The sequence below is a fragment of the Caretta caretta genome, chromosome 3 (assembly GCF_965140235.1).
Source record: "Caretta caretta isolate rCarCar2 chromosome 3, rCarCar1.hap1, whole genome shotgun sequence".
Taxonomy (NCBI): domain Eukaryota; kingdom Metazoa; phylum Chordata; order Testudines; family Cheloniidae; genus Caretta; species Caretta caretta.
Window position 1 is genome coordinate 119,987,976 of NC_134208.1, and position 26,289 is coordinate 120,014,264.

Sequence of the window (26,289 nt, forward strand, 5' to 3'; positions counted from 1 at the left end):
AAATTGCCACTGTTGGAGAGTCCACAAGGACCGTTGGTTGTTCCAGTGGTTAATTACTCTCACTGCTAAATATTTGTGCCTTATTTCCAGTCTGAATTTGTCTAGCTTCAACTTCCAGCCATTGGATCGTGTTATATCTTTCTCTGCTAGATTGAATAGCCCACTGTTAAATATTTGTTCCCCATGTAGGTTCTTATAGACTGCAATCAACTTAATCTTTTAGCCTTCTTTTTTAAGCTAAATTGATTGAGCTCTTTGAGACTATCACTACAAGCCATGTTTCTTCTTTGAGTAGTGTCCCTATGGGTGCTTCATTTCAGGTACACATACACCTCTCGAGCCCTGGATTGGAGATTTTCTGTTAGCAATGTCTGCTTGCGGCGCGCTTGCACTCTGTACAGCTTCATCCTTCTCTGTAATGGTATATAGGGCTGGGCAGGCAAACCACCTTCAGTTCCTTCTCTAACCACCTCGGTCTGAGATGGAGTTCTGGCGTGTCTGCCTCTTATGTTCCTCAGCGTGGTTTGTAGTTGTTTAGTTAGTTTAGGTGTTTCTAGTTAAAGTTGTTGTTAGTATGGAATTAGTTAGCTAGCTGTCAGAGGTTTCTGTTTTTCTTCTCCCCCATTTTATCTGAGGAGCTTATTTGGCCTGGTTGGGCATGCCTGTAGAGCCCTACGTGGATACACAATTTATATCCATGGATGCAGGTATCCACGAATATAAAGTGGATATCCGCAGAGCTGCGGGGCTCTAGCAACAACAAGCAAGACCAGCAGGGCCATGACCAGCAACCAGGGCAGGAACCGCAGTGGCAAAAGCAGCAGCATGTCGGGCCACCACATGCAGGAGTCAGTGCCCAGCCTAGGCAGCTCCTCCAGCATGGCTGTAGCGACCCCAGCCCTGCCCACTGCAGCAGGCACCAGGCTCACCAGCAGCTGTCCCTGGTCACACTACTGTGTGCAAGGGACAAACACCCTTCCCTATCCCTCTTCAGGGATCCTTCTCACGAAAGCCTGCTACATCAGGAGATAAACCATCTCCTCAGCATAGAAGCCATAGAGCCAGTGCTGACACATCTAAAAGACAAAGGCTTCTGCTGTCACTACTTTTTGATATCAAAGAAGATCCATACTACACGTCAAGAGCGCTCAACAAATTTATCTAGGTGCTGAAGTTCACAATGGTCACTTTGTCAACAGTTATTCCAGCATTAGAGAAAAGAGATTGGTTCTCAACACTCGACCTCCAAGATGTGTACTTCCACATTTCGTTTTTACCAAGTCACAGATGTTACCTCAGGTTCACACTAGGCCAAGACCACTACCAGTACAGAGTACTCCCTTTTTCGCTTTCATCAGTCCCCAGGATATTCTCCAAGGTCCTCTCAGGTAGTGGCGTCCCTCTTACGCTCTCAAGGCATCATAGAATCATAGAATATCAGGGTTGGAAGGGACCCCAGAAGGTCATCTAGTCCAACCCCCTGCTCGAAGCAGGACCAATTCCCAGTTAAATCATCCCAGCCAGGGCTTTGTCAAGCCTGACCTTAAAAACCTCTAAGGAAGGAGATTCTACCACCTCCCTAGGTAACGCATGCCAGTGTTTCACCACCCTCTTAGTGAAAAAGTTTTTCCTAATATCCAATCTAAACCTCCCCCACTGCAACTTGAGACCATTACTCCTCGTTCTGTCATCTGCTACCATTGAGAACAGTCTAGAGCCATCCTCTTTGGAACCCCCTTTCAGGTAGTTGAAAGCAGCTATCAAATCCCCCCTCATTCTTCTCTTCTGCAGGCTAAACAATCCCAGCTCCCTCAGCCTCTCCTCATAAGTCATGTGTTCCAGACCCCTAATCATTTTTGTTGCCCTTCGCTGGACTCTCTCCAATTTATCCACATCCTTCTTGTAGTGTGGGGCCCAAAACTGGACACAGTACTCCAGATGAGGCCTCACCAATGTCGAACAGAGGGGAATGATCACGTCCCTCGATCTGCTCGCTATGCCCCTACTTATACATCCCAAAATGTATAAGTACTACTGTACTTACATGATTTATCCTTACCTGGACGACTGCCTTCTCAGGGCATGTTCCTTCACAAAAGCCCAGAGAATCATTCAGATCACACTGAACCTGTTCCTGTATCTGGGCCCTAGAAATCAACGCACAAAAATCGATGTTAACACCAATACAGAGGCTGGAATTCATTAGAGTCTACCTCGACTCCATCCAGGCGAAGGGGCTCCTCCCACATCACAGATTTCTCAGGCTCGCCACACTGTTAGAGACGGTGCAGTCCAGCCCTCAGATGTCTGCCAGACACTGCCACCAGCTTCTGGGGCATATGGCAGCGGACACATCAGTTAAAGCTCATGCCAGACTCTGCATGAGATCCTTCCAAGTGTGGTATGGTTTGGTTCGGTTTACAGGCCGAACAGAGACAAAATAAGCAAACTACTATCGATGCCCACCAGATCAAACAATCCTTGTACTGGTGGAAGAACGCAGATGACCTCTCTATGGGAATCCCATTTGTTCAGCCTTCCCCTTCATTACTCCTGACCACCTATGCATTCCTCATAGGATGGAGCACAGTAGCAGATCGCAGACTCACCGCCGCGGTGCCTTCTGCTGGCCGGTGTCTCGCCTGCCTCAGGCCCCGTGTCCCTCCCAGACCCCGGTGCCATTTATCTCGGGGTTCTGCCCCAGCAGTACCCCCACACTCTGGGTCTCCCCTCCCAGGGGAACCCCCAACCCTCTAAGCCCGCCTTGCCTCAGTGTCTACTGCCAGTCATCATCTAGCCCCCTTTCCCTGGGGCAGGCTGCAGTCTATAATGGCCACTCATCATTGGCAAGGGGGTACGGCCTGCTGCCTTTGCCTATCCCTGGACTTCCCCTCTGCAGCCCCAGTACCTGAAGTTTACCAGGCTGGAGCCCCCCAGCTCCCTTTGCCCTTTCCCAGCACTGCTCTGCTTCAGATACCTTGCTCCCAGGCAGCTAGCCCTTCCCACTCCAGGGCTAGAGTGAGTCTCCTCTGTCTCCTGGCCCCACAGCCTTTTTATCAGGGCCAGCTGTGGCCTGATTAAGCCAGACACATCTGGGGCCAACTACCTCACCAGCCTCCCTCAGCTGCTCTTAATCCCTTTTACCTTGGAGTGGGGCAGCCACCCCCCTACAAACACGCATCTCAGTGATCTCACAGTGCAGGGCAGATGGTCTCCATCCAAGACATACCTTCACATCAACCTGCTCGAACTCAGAGCAGTCAAAAATGTGTGTGCCCTTTTCCTCCTGTTGATCAAAACACGCACACAAATGTCATGATAGATAATGTGGCCTGCGTGTATTACATAAACTGACAAGGAGAAGTCAGATCACCTTCCGTTTGCATGGAAGCACTAAAGCTGTGGAACTGGTGCATTTCCCACAATGACATCATATCAGCAACCTACCTACTGGGAGTATGCAACATGATAGCGGACAGTCTAAGCCGCAAATTCCCACGTGACCACAAATGCAAAATAGATTTGGTTGTCCTCCGTGACATTTTCCTACAATGGTGGATACCAACAATAGACCTGTTCACTACTTACTAGAACAAGAAATGTCCATTTACTGCCCCAGAGTGGGGATCGGGCAATACTCCACGCGAGACACTCTCCTCCTTCCATGGGACCAGAGTCTTCTTTACGCCTTTCCCCCATTCCCTGAAAAGAGAAAAAGCAAACATCATACTGATTGCTCCCACCTGGCCCAGACAGACATGGTACCCTTACCTGTCACAATAGGCACTGTGTCCACCGATGACTGTTCCTTTCTCTCCCTACCTGCTATTGCAGAACAAGAGACACACTCTCCATCCCAACCTGCGGGTTCTGTGACTCAGAGCCTGGCTTCTTCATGGTCCCAGCACATAGAGACATCTTGCTCTGAGGAGGTACAGGAGGTGCTGTGACACTGTAGAAAAGGGGCTACTCTGGAAAAGTGGAAAAGATTTCAAATCTGGTGTCAGCTTACAGGCGTCACCCCGAATACAGCCAGCCTACCAGTAGTCCTGGACTACCTGTTGACTCTCAAGAAATCGGGTCTCTCTATTAGCTCGTTAAAGGCTCACCTAGCAGCAGTTGCAACCTTCCACTAGTCAGTAGAAGGATACTCAATCTTCTCCCATCCGACTATGAAGAGGCTCCTCAAGGGCATAGTGAACTTCTTTCCTCGACCCAGACTTCCCACTCCTCAGTGGGATCTTAACCTAATGTTAAAAGGATGGACTAGATTGCCATGTGAGGCCATGGCCACTTGTTCTTTAACACACCTTTCCATGAAGATGGTGTTCCTGATTGCCATCACCTCAGCAAGAAAGATAGGGGAGATAGTGGCTCTGATGGCGCATCCCCCTTCACTGTGTTCTTCCCCAACAAAGTCACTCTTAGACCACATTTGAAATTCACTCCCAAGGTGACTTCCACATTCCATATAGATCAGCTTATTCAGCTTCCAATCTTTTATCCGAAACGTCATCAGGATAATAGGGATGCCATTCTTCATACGCTGGATGTGAGGAGAGCCTTGAACTTGTATTTAAACGGGACAGGAGCTTTGAGAAAATCTCTGAGACTTCCTCTTCATTGCAGATAGGTCAAAAGGTACAGTGATTTCAGCTCAGTGACTCTCGAAATGGGTCTCAAACTGTATCAGCTCTGTTACCAGATGCGTAATGTAGCATCCCCATCTTCAATATGCAAGCACTCTACAAGATCAGTCTCCACTTCCATCGCCTTCTCCAAGGGCATCCCTGTATCAGAAATCTGCAGGGCGGCTCCATGGGCATCTGCACATACCTTTGCAGCACACTGTACTGTCCTGGGAGACTTGGCTGCAGACATCAGTTTCGGTGCCACTGTACTGTCATCTGTAACAGACTCGATGCCAATGTCCCAGCCTCCAGTGGTGGGCGCTGCTCGGGAGCCACTTACCTTGTGCAGTAACAATGGTTCTTTGAGATGCATCCCCTAATGGGTGCTCCACAAGCCGCCCACCTCCCCTCTACTTTGGAGTTCTTGTCAATGACTCTGCAGTAGAGAAGGAACCAAAGAGGGTTCACCCACACATGCTGGCTAGCCTCGTGACAGGCGAGGAGCAGAGCATATACGGGCTGAATGGACACTGCTTAGAAAGTTCTCCGATCAGCAGCACAGAGACGCAGACATACCTACAGTGGAGCACCCATAGGGGGACACATCTTGAAGAACCATCGTTACTGCACAAGGTGAGTAACTTCTTCTCCTGTATGTATTTAGTACACAGTATGTGTATATCTCCGCATATATATTTGATGCACACAAACCTTCCATCAGCATTTCTCCAGTGTGGTGTATTTATAATTCATATTTCGCGTTGTTGGGTGCCAGCAAAGCACTTTTTCCATATTATTTTCTCTACCGCCTGGATAATACAATACTACTGATGGACTAGAAGCCACTGGTGAGGAAATACAGTAATGGACGTGATGCATTAAAATGTCAAAAAGGGAAAAAATGGGAAGGGGAGGAAGAGCAATACACTTCACAAAAAATATATAATCTTCTGAACATTGTAAGTCCTAGATACAGGGAGTTTTGCCATAATGGTATCAGATATTCAAAGAGAGGAACATTGTAACTCCATTGGTCTGCCAGTTTAACCCTTTTGATCGTGGAATTTGGGTTTACAATTATAATCATGATTTTTAAAAGCTCACTTGTGACATGCAGTGCTTTCATCGCACAAAGGTTTAAAGTGCTGCAATAAAACCTCTTTTTATTATTCCTGGGGTGAGGTGCAGGGTTTCCTATTGTGTCCTGTCTTCCCCCTGAACTTGGAGGTGCTGTTTTTCTCTACTGGGAAGTGTTGTGGAGTTCAGGGAGGTTAAGTACTCATTCAAGGTTCTATGCTTATTCAAACCAGGCCATTTTTAGATGTAAGGCTGGCAGCTGTGAAATCCCCAAAGTAAACTAAGCTAAGACAGCAACTAGTAGCTGTAATTGGAGCCAGCGCTGGGGGCATTTCATCTATTGCCTTTGAAATAGGATCCTATTATGAAAGCATCCTTCTGCCCAGTCTTCTCTCTGGCAGAATTCAATTTTTCTTTTTTTATCGTTTCAATGGATAATATCCATGTTTATTTTTAAGCATTTTTTAATTTTTTATTGATTTAAATTTTCAGTTACACAAAAGTATTTTTTCCTATTTTAATCTATTTAAATTTTCACAGTTGTGGCAAATTGTGGGGGATCAGTCATAGGCAGGTACAAAAGGTTAAAGCTTTATAATGGTTAACACACAAATTGTCAACATCACCTGAAAATATACAAAGTAAATAGCTTTACATCAAACTCCGAGTTCTCAAGCAGCATTTTCCTTACTTTACCCATCTGTAATTATTATCAGTAATCTATTATCATCGTTGGAATATTTTTTCATCGATTTGTGCGTGAGCAGTGAGATCGATGTTTACCGACATTTACTGATAAAAATCTAATCTTTTCAAGCCAATATAACATGAATATACAATTATTGTGTAAGAGGAAAGATGCAAAGTAGCTAGTCTTATTGAATTTCAGCATATCCACAACTCTAAAAACTCAAAGTGTTTTGTCCCCTGCCCCTTCAAAGACTCCCAGACTTTTGATTTCCTAGAGGAGCCTTAACAAATCTAGTCAAAATGAGCCCCACCTTGCCTTCTATTAGTACTGCTTGGATACCCAAGCAATAAATTTCAGTCAGGGAGACTGCATTCTGCTTCCAAAAAAATCCCCCTACCGTTTCAATTGGATGATATGGTATTTGCTTCTTGGCCTAAACAGTTGTGTGGTGTTCCTGTGAACTGTTAAACATCTGCTGCACTCCACCTCAAAGTTGGCTGCATTTCAGTGTTTTGGTGAAGTGATTTCTGTGTATACAAAGTTTCTAAGTGACTTTGGGATCAAAGGAAAGATATTAATGATACTTGTAATTGGGCTTTCTAGCTGAGCTGCTAAACCAAGGTTGATGGATTTTTCTTTAAAGACCCTTGCCCCTCCTCCCTCCACCAAAAACAGTCATTTACTTCCCGCTGGCATTTTTTTTTCTTTGTTTCCCCCTTCAAGTGAACTTTCTTTGCTCATGTTTTGCATTTGGGAGCAGAACCATATACAAGTTTTTCTTGAAGTAAGAAATTTTTCAGAGGGGTAGAGTATAATTTAGCTAGTATACTTGTTAAACTAAAGAGAGGCAGGAAGCGTCTCTTTTGTGATTTTTATAAAGATATATATTGTAAATCATCTCAAATTGCAGATAAAAATGTGTAAGGACAGCAGAAACTTCACATTGAACAAAATTATTTATGTACTGGAGTGAGGGGTATACATTTTTATCTGGAATTTTGTTTTACTGAATAGCAAATCCATCATTTTGGAGTCCTGGGTGTCAGCAGGCTGTAGATCCCACACAGGAACATGGAACCAATGATTTAGGGAGACTGTTTTTTGTTACTCATCCATCAAATGGACTGCTGTATGCTGTTCATGCCATTAGAGATCAGCCACAGACCTCAGGAATAAACAGTCCTTCCCTCCTTTGAAAGTAACCATTTTTAAATTGTGAGAGCAAGGGTATATTGGTCAGAGAAGGGGTGATTGATTCTCTGATAGTGGCTCTGAATTTTCAAATATCTCAAAGATACTTTGATTTGATTACTGTCTCACTTCCAGTTTTGGCTTAGTCCCTTTAGTTATTTAGAAAAGATGATTCCCTCTATTGGAATTGTAGTTCTGTTGAAACAGATTTGCAGTATAGGAATCTGTCTAGCTTAGGAACCTGCTGCCTCTGAACTGGATTTAATGGGAAACAAAAATTAACTTCTGCTTTTAATGGAGAGATATTATCTTTATTGATGGAATACTAAGAATACAGCGCTTCATTGATTGCTTTTCTAGGACAATCACAAAGCTTGGCCTCCTCAGGAGAAAGGGAGATGTCATTTTGAACACCGTTTTTGAGTGATCAGGAGTATTTCAAGAGCCAGATAACAAGCTTTCGTTGATAGGATCAGTCTGTTGGCCAGAGAAACTAATGCTTTGTATCATTACCTTCACTGAAGAACAGGAAGAAAATGTGTGTGATGTAGATTGAGACCATGGGAATCAAAACAGGGTGAAGTGTCCCTTGTTCCTAGTGGGCAGAATGGAAAAAGTGAAAGAATGATCAAGTTTCCTTCTGACCTGACACAGGCAATGTGCGAGTCGTACAGCAGGGAGAAAGAAGGAAGGGTCGTATACTTTGTTATCGGGGTTGACATACCAAGGATGTTCGGGGGAGGTTAAAAGAAAATAATGCCTTTCTCTTAAACTATGAACCTTTTGCAGCATGGACTCTCTTCCTATGTAGAATGGTGGAGTATACATTTTTATTGGCCCGCTAGCTACTAATATAAGATAAATATTAATAATAAATACATAAATGCAGTGAATCCTGAAGTATATGGGGTTACATTTCGTATGTTATGGGAGAGCTACCCAGCTTCTCTCATCTACAGCTGTAGGTAGATGTGTCTCTGTGTAATGATGATAGCAGATGCACTGAAACTGTCAAACTGTTCCTCTGACCTCAGTCAGTTTCTGGTGTCTTTTGAGCAAAAGATGCAGGAAGAGCCTGCTGGGGATTTGTATTGACATGTGCACCGTGTCACTAGCAAGAGAATGTCTGAATGCAGCAATCCCAAAGCTGATAATTATATTATTATAAATATTATTTTATTATTGGTAAAAATTAAATAGCTCCAGGCTGTTGGGCAAGAATGCTATGGAAAACCTGCCCCTCTGGAAATCCCTTTTCAGGATCTGCTGTCTTGCATTGCTCTCCCTTGCCATGTTGCTGCACCCTGCTCTGTTGTGTTCAGTGTGCTGGGAGACAAAAGACATTTACTCTGAAAATCCTGAACTTTGAAGTGCTGGTATTAAGTGATCAGGATTTTAGTTAGTTGCCAGCACAGTAATCTCAGTAGAGCTAGGCAGTGCTCAAAAGTGATGCAAAAATGCGACTGAGCCATCATAAAATCTTGGTGGAGGGAAGTGTGAGAATCACAGTGCAAGATTAAAGTGGCAGAGGAAGTTGAGGATCCTGGATTCTTTCTGTGGTAGTAATACGTCGGGGGAAATTGGATCAGTTCTTCCACAATTGCACATAGGGAAGTATGAAAAATTCCATGTCTGTTTCCCTTCGTTTGTATTTTTAGTGCCACACATTGGTGACCTTATGGCTGTTACTGCACCAAGAACAGATTCGCACCTGCTTTCAAGTAATTCATTCTGGAATTGGAGTTCACAGGGCATTCTGCCTTTTTAATAATGCTATTTATAAACATACACAAAAATAGAAGGTACACAGTGAGCAAGTCATATGAGTCACTCCTAAGTTTGGTTTCAAGTCAAACCAGACTAAACTAGCCTCTTGGCATTCTGTTCAGCTTGACTGACTCCTTGCATTCCCATACTGTACAAGACAAGTTGGTTTTTCCAACAAACCAGTTCACTTGAAAGTGGGTGGAGCAGGATCTTGCCTGGTGGTTGAAGTGGCAGTTCGGAGCAATGGTAATGGTAGAGCCAGGATTCAGGTGCCAAGCCAAAAAAATCAGAAGTCAAGATCAGGAACACCAAGCTGAAGAGTAAGCCAAAGTCAGGGTTGAGAACCCAAGCCAGAGGTTGGGACAGGGCAGAGAAGGCTTGTTAGGCCCAGCTGAGCTTGCTGGGTTGTCTTGTGTCCAGCTGTGCTCAGGACATTACTGTTCGGACTACAGAATCCCTCTTCATCCCATCGCACGCTCCACTTGTGCGAAGAAATGTATCTCCTCCTAGTGCTGACACATTATATTTCATAGGACAAGCAGCTGTCTTTAGAACTGCAGTTTAAATCCACCTTGTCAGTAAGGTAGCCAGGGGTCACTAAGAGAGCATAGCTTCAATGTGATTACAAACCGTTTGACTTGGTCAGCTTTTCAGCAGTCCCATGTTCTCTGTCACTGAGCATTATGTTGTGTTTATCTAATACAGGTTGCAGTTGTCTACAGATGATTTAGTTTATTCTTAAACTAGAAAATAAAAGAGTAGAAGCCTCAAAGCACATGGATGAAAGGTGTGTAATAAAAATATTTTGGGAGATCATTGTGAGAGAAAAATTTGTGGCTAAATCCTGCAGCCATTCCACTAAATTTAGGCACATGTTTAAAAAAAAAAAGACCATTGTTCACATGGTGCTTTATGCAGGTCTACATGGTAGGATAATATACACTAATAATACGTTGCACAGCCATTGGTTCATGTAGATCTTGCTGGTGCGCACTAAATGGTCCCTAGTGCGCTTTAACATAATACTGTTTTAAACAGCATTAGGTTTAGGGAACCTTCAGTACACACCAGGAGTATCTATGCAGACCAATTAAAGTGCAACACATTAGCGTGCTTTAGAAATCACATCCCTGTAGTACGCATTGCTGCACCATGTAGACAAGTCCATATTGCAATACCCCAATAGGATTATAAAGTCAAAGGACAATGCATTTAGCTAAATACACCCATATATGATCCGGAGCAAAGGAGATAAGTGATTTGTTTCTGTGGGTTAGTGTCTTGTTATGTTACCTTGGGTATGTCTCTTTATGGCCATATTTTCAAAAGTAGCCTCTAATTTGGGTCTCCAGCTTTAGAAATCTCAGCCCTGCCTTTTGGACTTGTTAAGCACCTGCTGCTCTCATGGAGTTGTGGGTGCTCTGCCCTGAAATTCAGGACTTCTGTGTCTATACCTGAGCACCAAAATTTGAGACCACTTTTGAAAGTCTGAGTCTTAATTCTGCTTCTCGTTTTTCTTACCTAAAACACTGGGAAAAAGAGACATATCCCATTTTGTCAAATGCTTAGAGGTATGTAGTTGAAAAAGCTAAGTAAATGCTATGTGGTGATGCTGTTAATATTCATGAATTAGATTTGCATCTTTCTTTTCTTTTTCAGAGTTTGATACGATGTAAGTAATGCCACTACAATTCACGGGGCTTTAGATCCCAATGGGAAATGAATAGGTGGCCAGTGAGGTGAACCATTTAGCAGCAAAAATTTGCTAATTTGGTGACAGTAGCCAGTAAATTAATGGATAAACACATGTGGCCACTATTTTCAGAAGTTCCGAGCAGCATAGCTCCAAATCAGGCCAATAGAGAACTGAATGCTGGGTTTCTTTTCCCTTTAGGTTCACAGCTAAATATAACCTTGAATAATGATAACGTGGATAGGAGATGCTGAGTACTGTCTTTTCCCGATGATGCTAGCAAATTATTCCACATTTCAATGTTGCCTTTCATGTATGGTGATTGAGCAACCTAGTGTGGGTTTGCAAAAAGAAAAGGAGTACTTGTGACACCTTAGAGACTAACATATTTATTTGAGCATAAGTTTTCGTGAGCTACAGTAGTGGGATGTAGTTCACGAAAGCTTATGCTCAAATAAATTTGTTAGTCTCTAAGGTGCCACAAGTACTCCTTTTCTTTTTTGCGAATACAGACTAACACAGCTGCTACTCTGAAACTAGTGTGGGTTGATTCCACTGACGAGGTATCAGTACATCTTCGCTGGTACTAACCTATATGCTTTTGTCATTGGTATTTCGTAATGTTTCTTCACTGTCATCTGCATTTCAAAGCCATGGCCCCTCCTTGCCCACCCACCCACTCAAGCATACACTTTTGTTTTCCCTCCCCCTCCTGAAAAATAAATTTTATCAAAAATCTTGTCTTGGTCTCAGCACCCATCACACCAGAAAGTTTCTTGTTTGTTTTTTTAAAAATTATTATTATTATTGTAACTCAGAGTTTCTCCACTAAACAAGGGAAGGGACAAATACATGTTTGGGGAGTTTTATAGTAACAGCTAACAAAAAAAGAAAGATTAAGCTTTAAATTAGTGTTACATTATATTTGATTTTACACACACACATACACACACACACACCTTTAAATGCCATTTTAATGCTTTTGTAACCAGCATCCTGATCTCATACAATTTTGTTGTGGTTTAAATTATTACTCACTGATGAGATTCTGGTCAGAGCACAGCAAGCAATTACTTTTTTATTTTTCTTTCCTTTCTTTCTCTCTCCCAATTCACAACCTCCCCTGATGGCAGATTACAGCTTCACTTCTCCAAGGAAGCTCATAATGTGGCAAGGGGGAAAATCCATAACAAAAGTGTGTGAGAGAAAGAGAGAGTGAGTGTAAATCCTCCAGGGAAAATGTGTTTGTAGATCTCACTCCTGAATTACTCTCATTATAATAACCCATTTGGTGTCAGAGTATGACAGATTATAAGTGTTTATGGCTAGTCCCCGCTCAAGACAGATTTAAATAAAATACTTCTGGTTATTGTGCAGGTCAGTGTGTTTAAATAACAACCCCCCAAATCATACTTTGACATTTAAAAGAGAGAGGAAATATTGTCATGCAGCAGACCTAGCACAGATAAGCGCAAGGCAATTTGGTCAGTACACTGTGATTTGTGAGTACAGTCTAACATACTCATTTTCACAGCTTGTAATCAAATAGCCACCTTAGCAATGTGTCAGCATTAAAAAAAATACTCCTTTTAAAATGTTTACACAAATTACCCCCCTGAGAAGCTACAGTGCATTCTCTGCAAAACCAATGTAGGTTAAAGATCTGGAATAAATATATGTGTAGAGAACCTAATCCACACACACACACGCACACACACTGCAAAAGGTCAAACTCTGACATGTTTCCTTGTGAGATGTAAGGTTTTACTTTTGTTCTTGTGAGAAGTTTAACCCGCTTTTATCATTCTGAATAGCTAATCCTGACCCACCTCTGGAATTTCCTGATATTGTGCCTGGTGTTTCTGATATTCATTTTGTAATTAGTCATCTGTCCCAACCTGAGGAAGATGACTGCAAAGAGCACTTGACATGAGATGGAACCATTTAATAGGTACTAAACCAATAGACCAGTCAGCATTCCATAAAGTAGTTCAGTGCTATGAAGTGGCTTCACTATAAGAGCTTGAAATGGCCCACTAACCTACTGGTGATTGCAGGCCCAATTAAGTAATGGCACCTCTATTTAAGGGGCAGAATTCTTGCTCAACTAGCAGTGACCTCTGTTATGCTGTGGACTCCTGGTATTGTCAGTGTATTTTCTGTAATCTCTGTTCTTTAATAAGATGGCCTTGTTTTGCTTTGTTATAATGACCAGATCTAGCATTGCAACCCCTCTTTTTTTAATGTAGGGATCAGTACTTCTGCTCAGAACACATGGTTAAATGAGATCTCTGCTACAAAGGCCACCCTGAGGTTGCTCCTTTTTACATAGACGAGGGGTTACGTACCAACCAGTTCTTAGATTGATTGCAAATGAAAGAGAAATACCCCTAACTTTGTTAAAGAGCACTGCAAATGTGGACGTTTTGAAATAGACTAACTTCAGCCAGGAGCTGAGATCACACCCTTTAAATAGTGTGTCCAAACATTTCTTACACTCAGTTTTTTGTAAAAACTTTTGTAAGAGTTTTTGTGCTTCCCTGCTGATCTTTATATGGGCCTTCTCAGCAAGGGAGAGTGATTGAGCCTCACAATAACAGCACTAAGTGCTCAGGTCATTCCTCCCCCCATCTGTGCACACTCCTGCCTGCTTGCCACTTCTGCAGCAGCAGCACTGAGGTAAGGCCAGAAAGAGGCTAAGCTCTATCCCCAGGGCTGCAAAGTGGCCCCAAGGAATGAGAAACATTCTGTAAGAGACTGGCCACCGAAAAAAGGGGCTCCTGCCTTCTAGGTTATCCCCCAGCTAGGGTTCCATGGCGCTCGCCTCCATGCGGGGCTTAGGGAAAGAGGAAGACGTCTTTCCCAAACCTCCAGGTTTCAGTTGCTCCCTAGCCTCATGATAGGTGCTTGGGGAGTGAAGAAAGAGGGTTCACATGGGCACTCCCAGTCCCTGTTGCTTACCTGCTCCATACAGGAGTCTTGAGAAAAGGGCACACTTTCAGTGTTCCAAACTTGTACACAATGTTACCACTGGGCCAACGGGGCTTATGCCCTGGAAAAATGGGCACCCACTCTGCCCACCCAACACTCCTGCTGGCGAGCAGGGCAAGCCCCCACGCCCTGACCCCATTTCTCCGGCAGGAACTTGCAGGGGGCAGAGGGGACTGCAGGCAGAAGGGGTGGGGAGGGGCCCCCACTTGCTCTGGATCAGGGCCCCACAAAAGCTTAATCCGCCTCTGCTGTTCTGATTCTGTGTTCCCGGTACATTCCTCGGAAGGCTTGGGGAAGAGCATGAATATGAACTCCCTTCCAGAACAGCAAATGGGAATGATGTCATCATGCTTAGTGCATGAGAGAGGAAGAGCAACTATCAGCAAAACAGTGAAACTGACAGTACACGAAGTGCTGTCAGTTCCACAAAGTAAATAAAAATATAGAATTTATTCCTAATCTCGTTCAGTCACAGTATCCTTGGGGAATACTTGTAGCAATAGTAGGTTAAAACAAAGCAAACAAAGGTGGATATAAGTGTGGTTTTTTGAGCTATTGGTGTCACTTTATAATAGTCCAAATGACTTTCCTCCAAAGTGGAAAGAAAACAGTATGCTAAGGTGTCATAAAATCATAGACATTAGAGATGGAAAAGACCTGGTTCGTCATCTAGTTCAGCCCCCTGCAAATACAGAATTGTTCCCTACAGTGTATATTCTAATGCCTTTTGTAGTCTTTTTGTAAATGTGTAAAGGAATGGGATTTCCATCACTTCCCTTGAAGGATAAATACCCTTTAAGGTTAGAATGTTTTCCATTTCCATTTCGCCCAACGTTTTCTTTTCTTAATTTCTTCTTGTTATTCCTAGTTATAATCACTTGCATTCCCTTTAACCAGTTCCTTCCTTGGAGATCACACCCTTAATGCGATGTACGGCTCATTGGATTTCTTCAGCAATATACAGTATACAGCTGGTTAGTTAAGTTCTTACCAGCAGATGTCACTCCATGTGTAAAAACTGTTTTTTAAAAATCTCAGCAATTAATTTTAATGCAAAAATAAAGAGTTTGGGGGGCATGTAGGAAAGAGATTGGTAATATATTTTCAAGTAACTACTACGTAAACAATGTATCAAATACTTTAGTGAAACAATGCAGAAGGAAGCATAAGATTTTTTACTTTATTCCAGCAACCAACAGATGATGCTGTGACCTTAAGCAGATATAAATATGTTTAGCAGCTGCTGTGTAACATATTTATAAGCGTTTAGTGACCCGGGGGTTAATCAAAATGAGTTTGGTGATCTCAGCTCTCTTTTTAATGGACTCTACTTCATATTATAGCCCTGATGCAGTTTGTCACAGTCAGCAGTCTTTGCTCAAAGGGAGGCCCACTATGAAGTGAGAATTAGAGGCAGAAGTAATTCCTACTTTTTACTCCCTACCAGAAACTGTCCTTCCAGGCCATCATCGAGCAGTACAGTTGGCGAGCTGTGTATTGGACACCGCAGCTTACCTCAGGATAAAACAGTCTTTACTCTGATAAAGTTTTAGCTATCAGGGTCTCTAAAGTGTTCTGTATGTCATATAGTTCAGTATTGGTCAGTACTTTGATAGGAGACCACCAAAGAACACATAAGTTCCACAGAACCGGTGCTTGGTGATTCTCTGTTTCATTACTGAACCAATGTGCTACGATAGCACTGGATTACAGTGAAAACTGAAGTTCTTCTCTGAATAGTGTCCCTGTGGAGGCTCCACTTGAGGTGTACATGTGCCCCTGTGCCTTTGACTGCAGATTTTTGGTAGCAGTGCCCTTTCTGCCCACACATGCACCTACACATCCTTGTGCCCCATACCGAGGCTATATTGGACTGCGCGGGTGAACTGCCCTCAGTTCTTTCTCAACTCCCTTCAGCCAGAGACGAAGTCTAGTATGTGCCTGTTTCCTATGTGCCTGCTTCCCCCTTTTATTAGTGTTTTATATTTGTAATGAGTTCTTAGTAGTAGTAGTAGGTTTAGTACCTTATAGTTGAGGTGTTTGTTTCCCTTATCTTAAAAAAAATACATTTTTGTTTTTCTTTTTCTCCTATTGGCTTGAACAACTTTTTCTTCTGCTGGGCTCCCCAGGATTTAAAAGGTGCCTCTCTTGTCAGTAAGCAATCCGTGTTAGTGACAGGCACTTCCACTGCATTCATTTCTTGGGAGACTCTCATGTTCTTATGCTTTTCTTTTAAGGGAGGATCCCATAAAAAAAGGGAAATTAAGTACAGACTATTAATGATGGAGCAGGCTTTAAACCCAGCTTCAGGCGCAGGTACAGAGAACCCCCAATGTCTGTCAGTGCCCCGTCATCATTGAGATCATTAGCACGGAGAGCTTCCAAGGAGAAAATGGCACTGAAACCCCAGTCTCCAACACTCTCCTTGACTGAGGTACAGATAAGCACACCACCAGTGCCAAGAGCTTTCTAGTCCAAGGAAGGAGATAAGGAAGGAGAGAAGAGGAGCAAAACAAAAGAGAGTTCCTCATCAAAGAAGTTCTGGTCACCAGGGGCCTCATGCTCCGAGACATGTGCTAGTGAGACTCTGAATACAATGCGTACCATGAAGCATGTTAAGATTTCAGCTGCGTCCAATACATCAGTGGTAAAGGGCTCAGTACTGAAGACTGCTACTGCAAGGGATCAGCTTCAGTGGAATCCTTGACTCCCTAGATACCAACATCAGCACCTTGTATAATGGCCTCTGCAGCACTATCAGTGCCAGTTCTGAGTTCTCTTGTGCTTCTGGTACTGCAGAAATTCTGGTACTCGAAACACCTTATGGTACTGAATGAGTCTGAGTCTCCACTCCTTGTAACCCCTGGATGTCTCTCAGTACCAAGGTTGACTGGGTCACTGACTGCACATGTGTCTAGGGGACCTACCTCTTCTCCACCTTTGGTGATCCATGAGGAGGGGTTGTCACCTTTAATACAATATGTGGAGGAGCATACTTACTCAGACTCTGAACTTTCTGTTCAAGGATGCCCAATTTGTTCCAGGAGATGTTATTCCCCGTTGCAAATTCAACAGGGGCAGGACACCAGATCTCTGCCTTCCAACACTTGGGATGCCCAGCATTAGTTTCCCCCCATGCCTTATGATTTCCCTCATTGGCCTTATTGGGATACATGGGCAATGTACTGCCAGCAGTTTTGAGGGACCTCAACTCAGTCCCACAGGAAATACACAAGACCCCATTTCCCAGTACCATCCATCCCTCCTCCCATTCTGTGCCAGAGGAGACTTTTGAGGAGCAAGAGGCAAGGGCAGACAAGAAGGTTTTTATTTTCTCATCCACCACCAAACTCTCTGGTCATGGATGCAGTCAATGAAAGGGGTGGGTAGCATACCCAAAAAGCCACCTTTTATAATAAGGACCAGAAACATCTGGACCTTCTTTCGTCATGAGAGCTGTTTGTCAGCAACACTTCAGTATGACTACCTGAACTATGAAAAGTTTAATGCTTTTATTGACCATTTACCACAGGAACTTCAAGAACAGTTAAGCACATTATAAAGGAGGGTCAATTTTTGGCAAAAACTTCACTGCAGGCTTCATTTGATGTGGCAGACAATGGAGCCAGGTCTGTTTCCACGGCAGTAGTGATAAGGCAGGCTTCCTGGATTCAGTTGTCCAGGTTTCTGTAGAAGATGCAATCAACTGTGGAAGATTTACCTTTTCCATAGCCGGATGGGGAAAGGTTCTATTCAAGATATTTTCTGATACTCAAGAAAAATCGGGGTTGGAGGCCAATACTAGATCTCAGACAATTGAATAAGGATTCCCGACATCTGAAATTCAGGGTAGTCTCCCTAGCAGCTATAATTCCCTCCCTGGAATCAAGGGACTGGTGTGCGACCCTCATCCTCAAAGATACCTTCTTCCATGTAGCGATTCATCCTTCCCACAAAAGATTTGTTCTTTTCACTTTCAGTGACAATCATTACCAGTATCTGGTCCTACCCTTTAGCCTGTCATCCACCCCAAGGATGTTCTCAAAATCATGGAGGTCATCGATGCCTACTGCCATCATCTAGGAATAATTGTCTTTCCCTACTTTAATGATTGGCTTCTCAAGGGTCAGTCATATCAGGAGGTGTGATAGGCAGTTCAAACATCTTCTCTATTCTGAAGTCTAGGCTGGCAGGTAAATCTTGAGAAATAAGTCATGACCTCCTGTACAACAAATTCTCTTGATTCTGGAGTTGATAGAGGGCAGAGCTTATCTCCCTCTCGATGGGTTCCTTGTGCTAAAGAACCTCAAACAAAGATTGCAGCTCAGCCGACAAGTTCCAGCAAGGATATGTCTGAAACTGCTGGAACACATGGCATCTTGCATTTTTGTTACACAAAACACCAGGTTGTATGTTCGATGTGTTTGGGGTAGCTTAGGACTGTTCATGTACCCAACAAACGCACTGTCAACAAGCAGGTACCTGTACCCAGTCACGTCCTGCAGTCACTCATCAGGTGGATGAATCCATTCAAAGTTTTGTGCAAGAATCCTCCTCAACCAGAATTCTCATATTAACATTGGACGCTTCCATCGTGGGCTGCAGAGCACATATGGGTTCTCACACAGTCCAAGGTAAATGGGCACTACACTTGCACACCAGTCTGTTGGAATTGGAATTAAGGAGAGTCAGGAAATGCTTGCCTCCGCTTTCTTCCCCTACTCAAAAACAAGTCCATCAAGATCATGACAGACAACATAGTGTGTAGAGAAGAAACAGAAGGTGGTTTGCCTGCATAGCCCTGTATAGCCTTGGTATGGGGCACGAGGATATGTAGGGTGCATGTACAGGCACAATGGGTACTGCCACCAAAAATCTCTGATCAAAGTCATAGGGGCACATGTGCACCTAAAGTGGAGCACCCTCAGGGACCCAAGAGCTGCAGTTACTGCTCAAGGGGAGTAACCTCTCTTTTTGCCATTTACTGTCATTATGGTCATTCTGGATTCCAAGGCACTTTTTCAAAGATTTGGTAGTTTTTTTGAATGTCATGGCCAAAGATAGACCTCTCATTATGTTTACCTAATTCCCACCTGCAGTTTCAACTGGAAAGAGTTTTGTACTTCCTGTTGTATAGTATTATTGTGCACTGCTTAGCAATTGTCATGTTTGATCACTGTGGTAGTTGATGTGATCCCATTATATAGTTTGTATGTCAATTTAAGACCCCCAGTCCTACAACCAGATCATTACAGATGGATCCTTACACCTTCCTGGAGCCCCATAGTTAATAAAACAATTTGGCATGAAGGATGCTATTAAAAAGATATGGTATTGTTGTAGTACTATTATAATATTATTGAACCAAGAGCATTTTCTGTTTGCTTGCTAGTTGGAAATCTGCATTGTTTCTTTAAAAGCAAATGGCAAACATGAGAAAGACTTGGCTTCTGAAGCTTATTTCCTGTCTCTCCTTCCCATCCCACCCCTTGAAAGAACCTTTCAGAACATGTTTTGTGTATTATTCCATAGAAAGAGACATGCAGGTTTTCCCCATTTTGTTAGTATTTGTAGCCCTTAATTATAAGGATCACATTTATTCAAAGTAAAAAGCTTTTTTCCACCAGATATACTTGTGATATATAATAGTTTTTAGCCAAAACTTTGAGAAGTGCTTTCTTTTGAAAGGTTACAATATTTACATAAGAAAAGCTTGATTGTAACACTGAACTCTTTTAAAGTTGTTGCCAAATTGTCCTACTCTTTATTTCCCTTCATAATTTTCCCTTGGAGATTTGCCCCACTGTGCATTTTTTTAAAAATTCCCTCCACAACTCATCACATGCTCATCATCACGGCAGAGAAATGACATTCTATGGCAGTTGTCTCCTTCATATCAAAAGAAATCCTTTGCCTCTTTGCAGGAGTGACAGCAAAGGACAAAACTGATTTTTAAAAAATGCTTTATTTAGACAACACATTCTCTACTCCTTTAAAGAAATTCACAACGTATTTGGAAAAAATAAGCCAAATGGTGCTTTAATGCTCTGTACCCCACTCCCAAAGGAAGAGATCAATTCCTGTCAAAGATCTTGGAAATCTAACATTATTTTGCAAAAAAAAAAAAAAAAGTACTGAAGCTAGTCAAGTCATTCAGAGGTTGTAGGTTTGTTTTTATGTTTTGGGATTGGTTTGTTTGTTCTGTTTTGTTTTTGTTTTTTTTAATATTACATAATGCTGAAAAAAGCATTTGTACCAAACCTGCAATCTGCCACCAAAAAATGCCATTTTAGGTACATGCAAGGTAGCTAAATGTTCTCTCTGCTAGAAGGGATCACTAAAGGTGGGTTTGTAACTTTTATTTCGTTTTTTGAAAATCACAAAATAAAATTTATGAGATGTTTAATGGAGAAACTCTTCGATTTGGGGTTTGTATTTTCACACATACGATACGCATATACAAGTATACTTGTGCATATGTTTTATATTATATATATGTCTGATGAATATCAATATGTGTGTGCAGACATAAGTATACCAATATATAGTACATAATTACAGTATAGATGTAAGGAATAAAGGGGCTATTTTTTTAGTGGAATGGGCATTGTGCTTACTGTAAAGAACTGCAAAACTGATAATTTACACAACTAAGCAAATTCTTTTGTTCATGAAAATTTGCTAGCCCAGGCACAAAATCTTCGATCTAGCCTTTACCAGATTGATGATGATTAAAAAAAAATTAATGCTATTTTACTTGTTCTTAAAAAAAAATTACGGGTCCCTGTTGTGTGGAGGAGTATCATTTTGCAAGGCTTCATTCAGGACACCTTCTTGAGCAAACTAAGATCCCAGACATACAAACATGTATATTACATGTGGGTAACTTTTAAGCATATGAGTAGTTCCACTGAGACTTCTTTTGTCAGTAAAGAACATACGTGCCTGTTTGCGGGATTGCAGCCTGGTGTACGTTTTGTGCCCAATGCTGTAATCAAGTCCATAATTAGGTTCTTTACCTTCATTCTTTTGGTGCCATCTACTGAAGGACTGATTCTGTAACCCTGTGAACAAAGTCACCAGGACTGACAAGAGAAAAATCTGCTGTTGTGCAGGATCTTGGTTTTGGGGGAAAGAAGCAGCAGCAGTATAGGACATTCACATGATTTGATTTGAAATTTCCATTGCAGCTACTTTGGGCTATTAATGGTTCTCAAAGAGCCCAGGATGAGTAGATACATTTTCATGTACAACTAATGTTCACTCTCCACCACAGGGATTTAAAATCTTACTGCAAACAAGACACCTTTGATAAGAGCAAATAAGTGAATTTCCTAAAAATGAGCCCCACTCACCAAGTTTTCTTTGGGTTTGGTTTTGTTTGGCTTTTGTGACAGACAAAGGAGCTTTAATATAGGATCAAAAGAACTTTATTGTTTAAACAGAACTTGTCCCAGTTGCTTTTCTTATGCCAATTTCAAATTCTCCTTTCTCCCTCCTCTGAGTCCATCACTCTATTCCCTTGGAACAGATAATAATCTATAACTCCTTTTGTGATGTTATGTTGTATCAGTTCAAATTAATAAGTGTGTACATTTTTGGAGGTTTGCGTTCGATCTAATTCTGTCTCCAATTATACAGTAACTAATTCAACACTAATAGCCCCCAATGCAGGTAAAAAACTAATTGCCTGCCTCTTCCTTGGCTACCCATGAATGCTAAGAGATGAATGCTGTGACGAACCATAACACACCCCGCAGTGAGATAGATACGTAACGAGAGCCTGTGCGTGTGCTTTCTCTTCACATAGGCAAGGCAGTTTTCCTGGCATGAATCAGAGTGGTATTATGGGATCCAGTTCTCCCTACACGCAGCCGATGAACAACAGCTCTGGCCTGATGAACCCACAAGCTCCTCCTTACAGCATGGCACCTAACATGGTGAACAGTTCAACAGGTAATGGTAGGTAACATTTCAGGAGTGACCTTCCTCCATGAATCTCTTTAAAGGTACAAGCCTTCAAATGATGGCAGAGGGATTGTCCTTTACACAGTTTACCAGCTAAGTGCATGTTATTGACTCTACACTGAGATGAGGTGCTCAGATTTTTTGGTGAAATACTTGATAAATTTCTGCTACAATCAAATCCTCTCACATAGTGTGTACATGAATGTGATGATTTTGAAAAGTTATGGCAGCGTATTTGGAGTTGGGTCCAAACTTGGCCTACCTTTGGGGACATGTGGAGGTGCAGAGAGAGAGAGACTCCTACATTTTCAAAAGTGACGAATTTTGGGTGCCTCACTCTTTGAGATCCCAACTTGAGACACCGAAAATGGGCCTGATTTTTAGAAAGCACTGAGCATCTGTCTTCTGAAAATCAGGCCACTTCAGGGTGCTATAAGTTGGGCACCCACAATAACTAGTCACTTTTGAAAATGTGTACCATATACATGGTATTTGCAAAGTCAGTATATCTATATAGTGCTTCTTTCCTTTGCTTGTTGACATTTACTGTATGAAATAATTGGATTCAGTCATAAAAAAGTTGCAAATGCAAACAAGATACACTTGAAATACCTGCTAAAATTGTGTTACAGGTCGTGCCTTGCACTATGGGAGTTTAAGATTATTATTAGTACTGTTATTTGTTGCCCTGTGTGTGGCTTCCATGCCCCGTAGCACCTATGAAAGGGAGCCAAATTAATGTAATTCTCTGTTGATAATATGCTTCTGTGTTACATGTTAAAGTTTACAATATTGAGAGGCTCCCCACCATATCTGAAAAGTTAACAGCTAAATTCCTGCAAGATCACATCTGAGTAAGGGTTTATCCTTTTGATTCTCCAAGACATTAGGGAGTTTTGGATAGGATTTCAATGACCCTAAAGCCGTGATACCCAGACTGAAGCACCCAAGCCACAGGTGGCTCTTTAATGTGGCTTTGCATCACCTGATATTAAAACACTGTGTGATTTAATTATTAACCAATCCAAGTTATTAACCACTCAGTATTTTTTACTATGTTATTAACCAGTTGTCGTTGATAAAATAATAATGCTTGGTCAGTCATTTTGCTGTGAGAATAATACACATTTTTATATCGCATATTATTTCATAGTAAATGAAGCAATGAATTCACACGACTGTGGCTCTTTTGGGTAACGTTGATTGCTAATTTGGCTCCGGAACCACTGAGCTCTGAGTATCACCGCCCTAAAGCATAACTTCAGCGTGCTTGAGCCCAAACCTTCGAGTCTCTATCTGTGCACTTGCTATTTATAGTTACTCCTCTTGAAAAAGCTTTGGTTTGTGTGGGGTTACTAGGGAGGTGTTACAAAGGTCAGGCAAGTTGATGGGATTCCTCTCTTCAGCTGGTACAGTACCTGACTTACCTGTTGTTGCTTAAGCAGTACAGCATGTCAAGTACAAGATGAACTGTATCTTACCAAGAGCCTAGGTTTTTATACCTTTCTCCCAACTCTGCCGTCCCTGTTTCTTTCCTTCTTCCTTCTCGTCCTTTCTAGTTTTTTTCCTCTTCAACTTGCAATCCTCTCTTGATTTCAGATAGAAAATGGACAGTGACACCACAGTACTGCATTATGTCCAGGGTGACCACTATTAAACAGAGGTGTTCCCAGCTAACTTGTTTTTCAAGGGGTCATGGTATGTTTTCTGTTAGTGGAAGAAAAAAATGGAATCAGAAAGAGAGATTTTAAAAAATAAAATAAAATAGCTTTTCCTTAACATTGGCTAGGCAGCCGTTTATTTGTCCAGGCAGCACACTTACATTCTGGATGAAAAGGGAAAAGCTATTGAACAGGCCATTAGTTAATGCCTTGCATTTCCCCCACCACAGCTGTCCCAGGTAATATTGTATTTGGGTTGTGTAGTTATGTGTTTTGTCTGGCTTGCTGAAATAAAATTGCTTCTGAGCATTGAAACTACACTATAAATTCTGGTTTGCCATTAGCGGCAGTAATTTTTCCTCCTTTTTCTTTGGCCCCCAGAGCTGCAAAAATAACCAACAACAAACAGATGGCAGAGTTCCCTGCCTAAGAAGATTTATGTATTCCTAAGGAATAACCAGTTTAAAGGAAGATTCACAGAGGGTTTTTTTTGTTCAGATAATTCAGCCATTCATTATTTCATACAGTGGAAATCTGTTCAGTGCAAGGCCATTTATCCTAGCAGTCTTTTGTATGGGCTAGTCATATTCTTTTTATTGTGTTATGCGTTCTGAAATATTGGATTTTTAATAATTTAAACATTTATCAGCTTTTTTTTTGTCTTGTGCATTTATGAAGTTTTTCTTTTGTTCCAATCTTATTAATGGGGAGGTTACCCTATGGGAAGTGAAATACGAGATGTGCGCATACACACATACGTGTATTGTGCTGTACTGCTTATTGAAGTAGAAGAGAGCATGTGCACTGTGTAAAGACCAGGGTGAAAAGAAAAGAGAAGCCTAATTCAAGAATATGCTGGTGGTGAGCAATGGGAATTCTCCATTTCTCCCATGTCCTGAAATATCCCCACCCCCAGTCCACCCACATCAAGCAAGTAAGAGGTTTAATTTCCAAGATAAGAACTGCTCTAAATGCAGTAGTTATGATAACTTTGCGTTGGGTAAAGGGAAGACATTGGGGTTGCCAGAATGCTCTGTTCTTGCTAAAGTGCAGCATTTGAGGAGGTAAAGAGCATACAGATGAAGACTGTTATGTGACTGAAAATGGGATTTACTGTGCCATTGACACCAACTTTGCTGAGTGGCACTTCAGCCATTGTTCTGCTAAGTTAAGACAATATGGCAGTTAAAATGTGTTTTAGGCAGCGTACAGGGCCAAAAAAAAGCCTCTTGTGTAGTGACAAATTGTTACAGGCTTCAGTGAGCAAGTAATTATTTAAATGGAGCCAGCAGGAATATGAATGTGACAGCTATTTCTTCAGCTATAATGCCAGGGAAAAAATACAGTAAGCAGGAGGGGATTTTTAAAAAAACACAAGCATATCTTAAGATTTTACTCCATACAAGAGAGCCGGATTTTGTGTTGATGTTATTAGGGATTATTTCTGCAATGGTTTTATTCAAAATAGAGTTGCATTGTTGCTCAGTATGACCTAATATTTGTTTTTGCAGATTGGATTTTTATTATTAATTAATATTTATTATTCCCAGTCAGCCCTGTTTTTTTCTTTGGTATTTTAAATTAAACAGATGCCACAAGTTCCACAGACGATAGCTTTGCAATTCTACATCTTGTTACTTAAGCAGTCACTGTGTGTAAAGCAGAGCACGTTCACAATTTCCGCTGACACAGAGTAATTTAGGAATATAGGAATTGCCAGGCTGGATCAAACCAGTGGTCTGTCTAGTACAGTGTTCTCTCTATGACAGTACCAGATGCTTGAGAAGAAAGTGCTAGGATCCCTTGGCAATTAGGAAACAAACTGCCATAGAGGAAGTTTTTTCTTTTCCCTTCCCCCCATCAGCTTTTATCCTGAAACACACGGGTTTATCTCTCTTAGATATATATATTATCCTATTTAGAGTTAAATTAACCCAATATCTTGCTTTTTTAAAAAAAAAGAATAACACAAAATTTGCACAAAACTTAAGCCCAATACAAAATATTTTAATGATGTGGTTTTAAAATTCTAGTGGAAATTGATTATTTGAACAATCTGTCCCATGGAGCCATTGCATCTCAAATGTTTCAGCACTGCGCTTGTGCATGAGAATCAGAAAGTGACATTGAGGCCATGTCTACCCTACAGGGCATGTAGCAACACAGCTACTGTGCCATAGCTATGCCAGTATAGTCCCATAGTGTAGATGCAGCTTACTGTGACAGAATGGATTTTTCCATCTCTGTAGGAATACCTCCTCCCTGAGCGTCAGTAGCTAGGTTGATGTCTTCCATCAACCTGTCTGTGTCTACGTTGGGGATTAGGTTGACATACGGTGCTCACAGATGTGGATTTTTCACACCCCAAGTGCCATAGCTATGTCAACCTAAATTTTAAGTGTAGACTAGGCCTGATTTCCTTTGCACTTCCACAGAAGCATAAAACATTGAGCAGAACTTCATCTCTCTCTTATTGCAAGGGACAGCCCTCATTACAGACCCAAGTTTTCTGTCCCACACAGACCTGGCATTTTCTTTCTTTTATAATTAATTGTAAATTATTTACCTCAGAAATGCCAAATTATAAAAATGAGATCCTGGAAAATGGTGTTTGTGCTG

General features: G+C 41.9%; 1 protein-coding gene across 16 annotated transcripts in view; it reads left to right on the plus strand.

Moving 5' to 3' along the window:
- Positions 1–26,289, plus strand: part of ARID1B (AT-rich interaction domain 1B) — a 408,038-nt gene that overhangs the window by 330,038 nt on the left and 51,711 nt on the right. For 8 of the 16 annotated variants that reach the window (XM_048844164.2, XM_048844156.2, XM_048844161.2 and 5 more), the window contains one exon: positions 21,852–22,003. In XM_048844164.2, coding sequence (XP_048700121.2) covers positions 21,852–22,003 — 152 coding nt within the window. The remainder of the gene's footprint in view (positions 1–21,851; positions 22,004–26,289) is intronic. The other 8 variants (XM_048844157.2, XM_048844166.2, XM_048844159.2 and 5 more) reach the window with 1 other exon arrangement.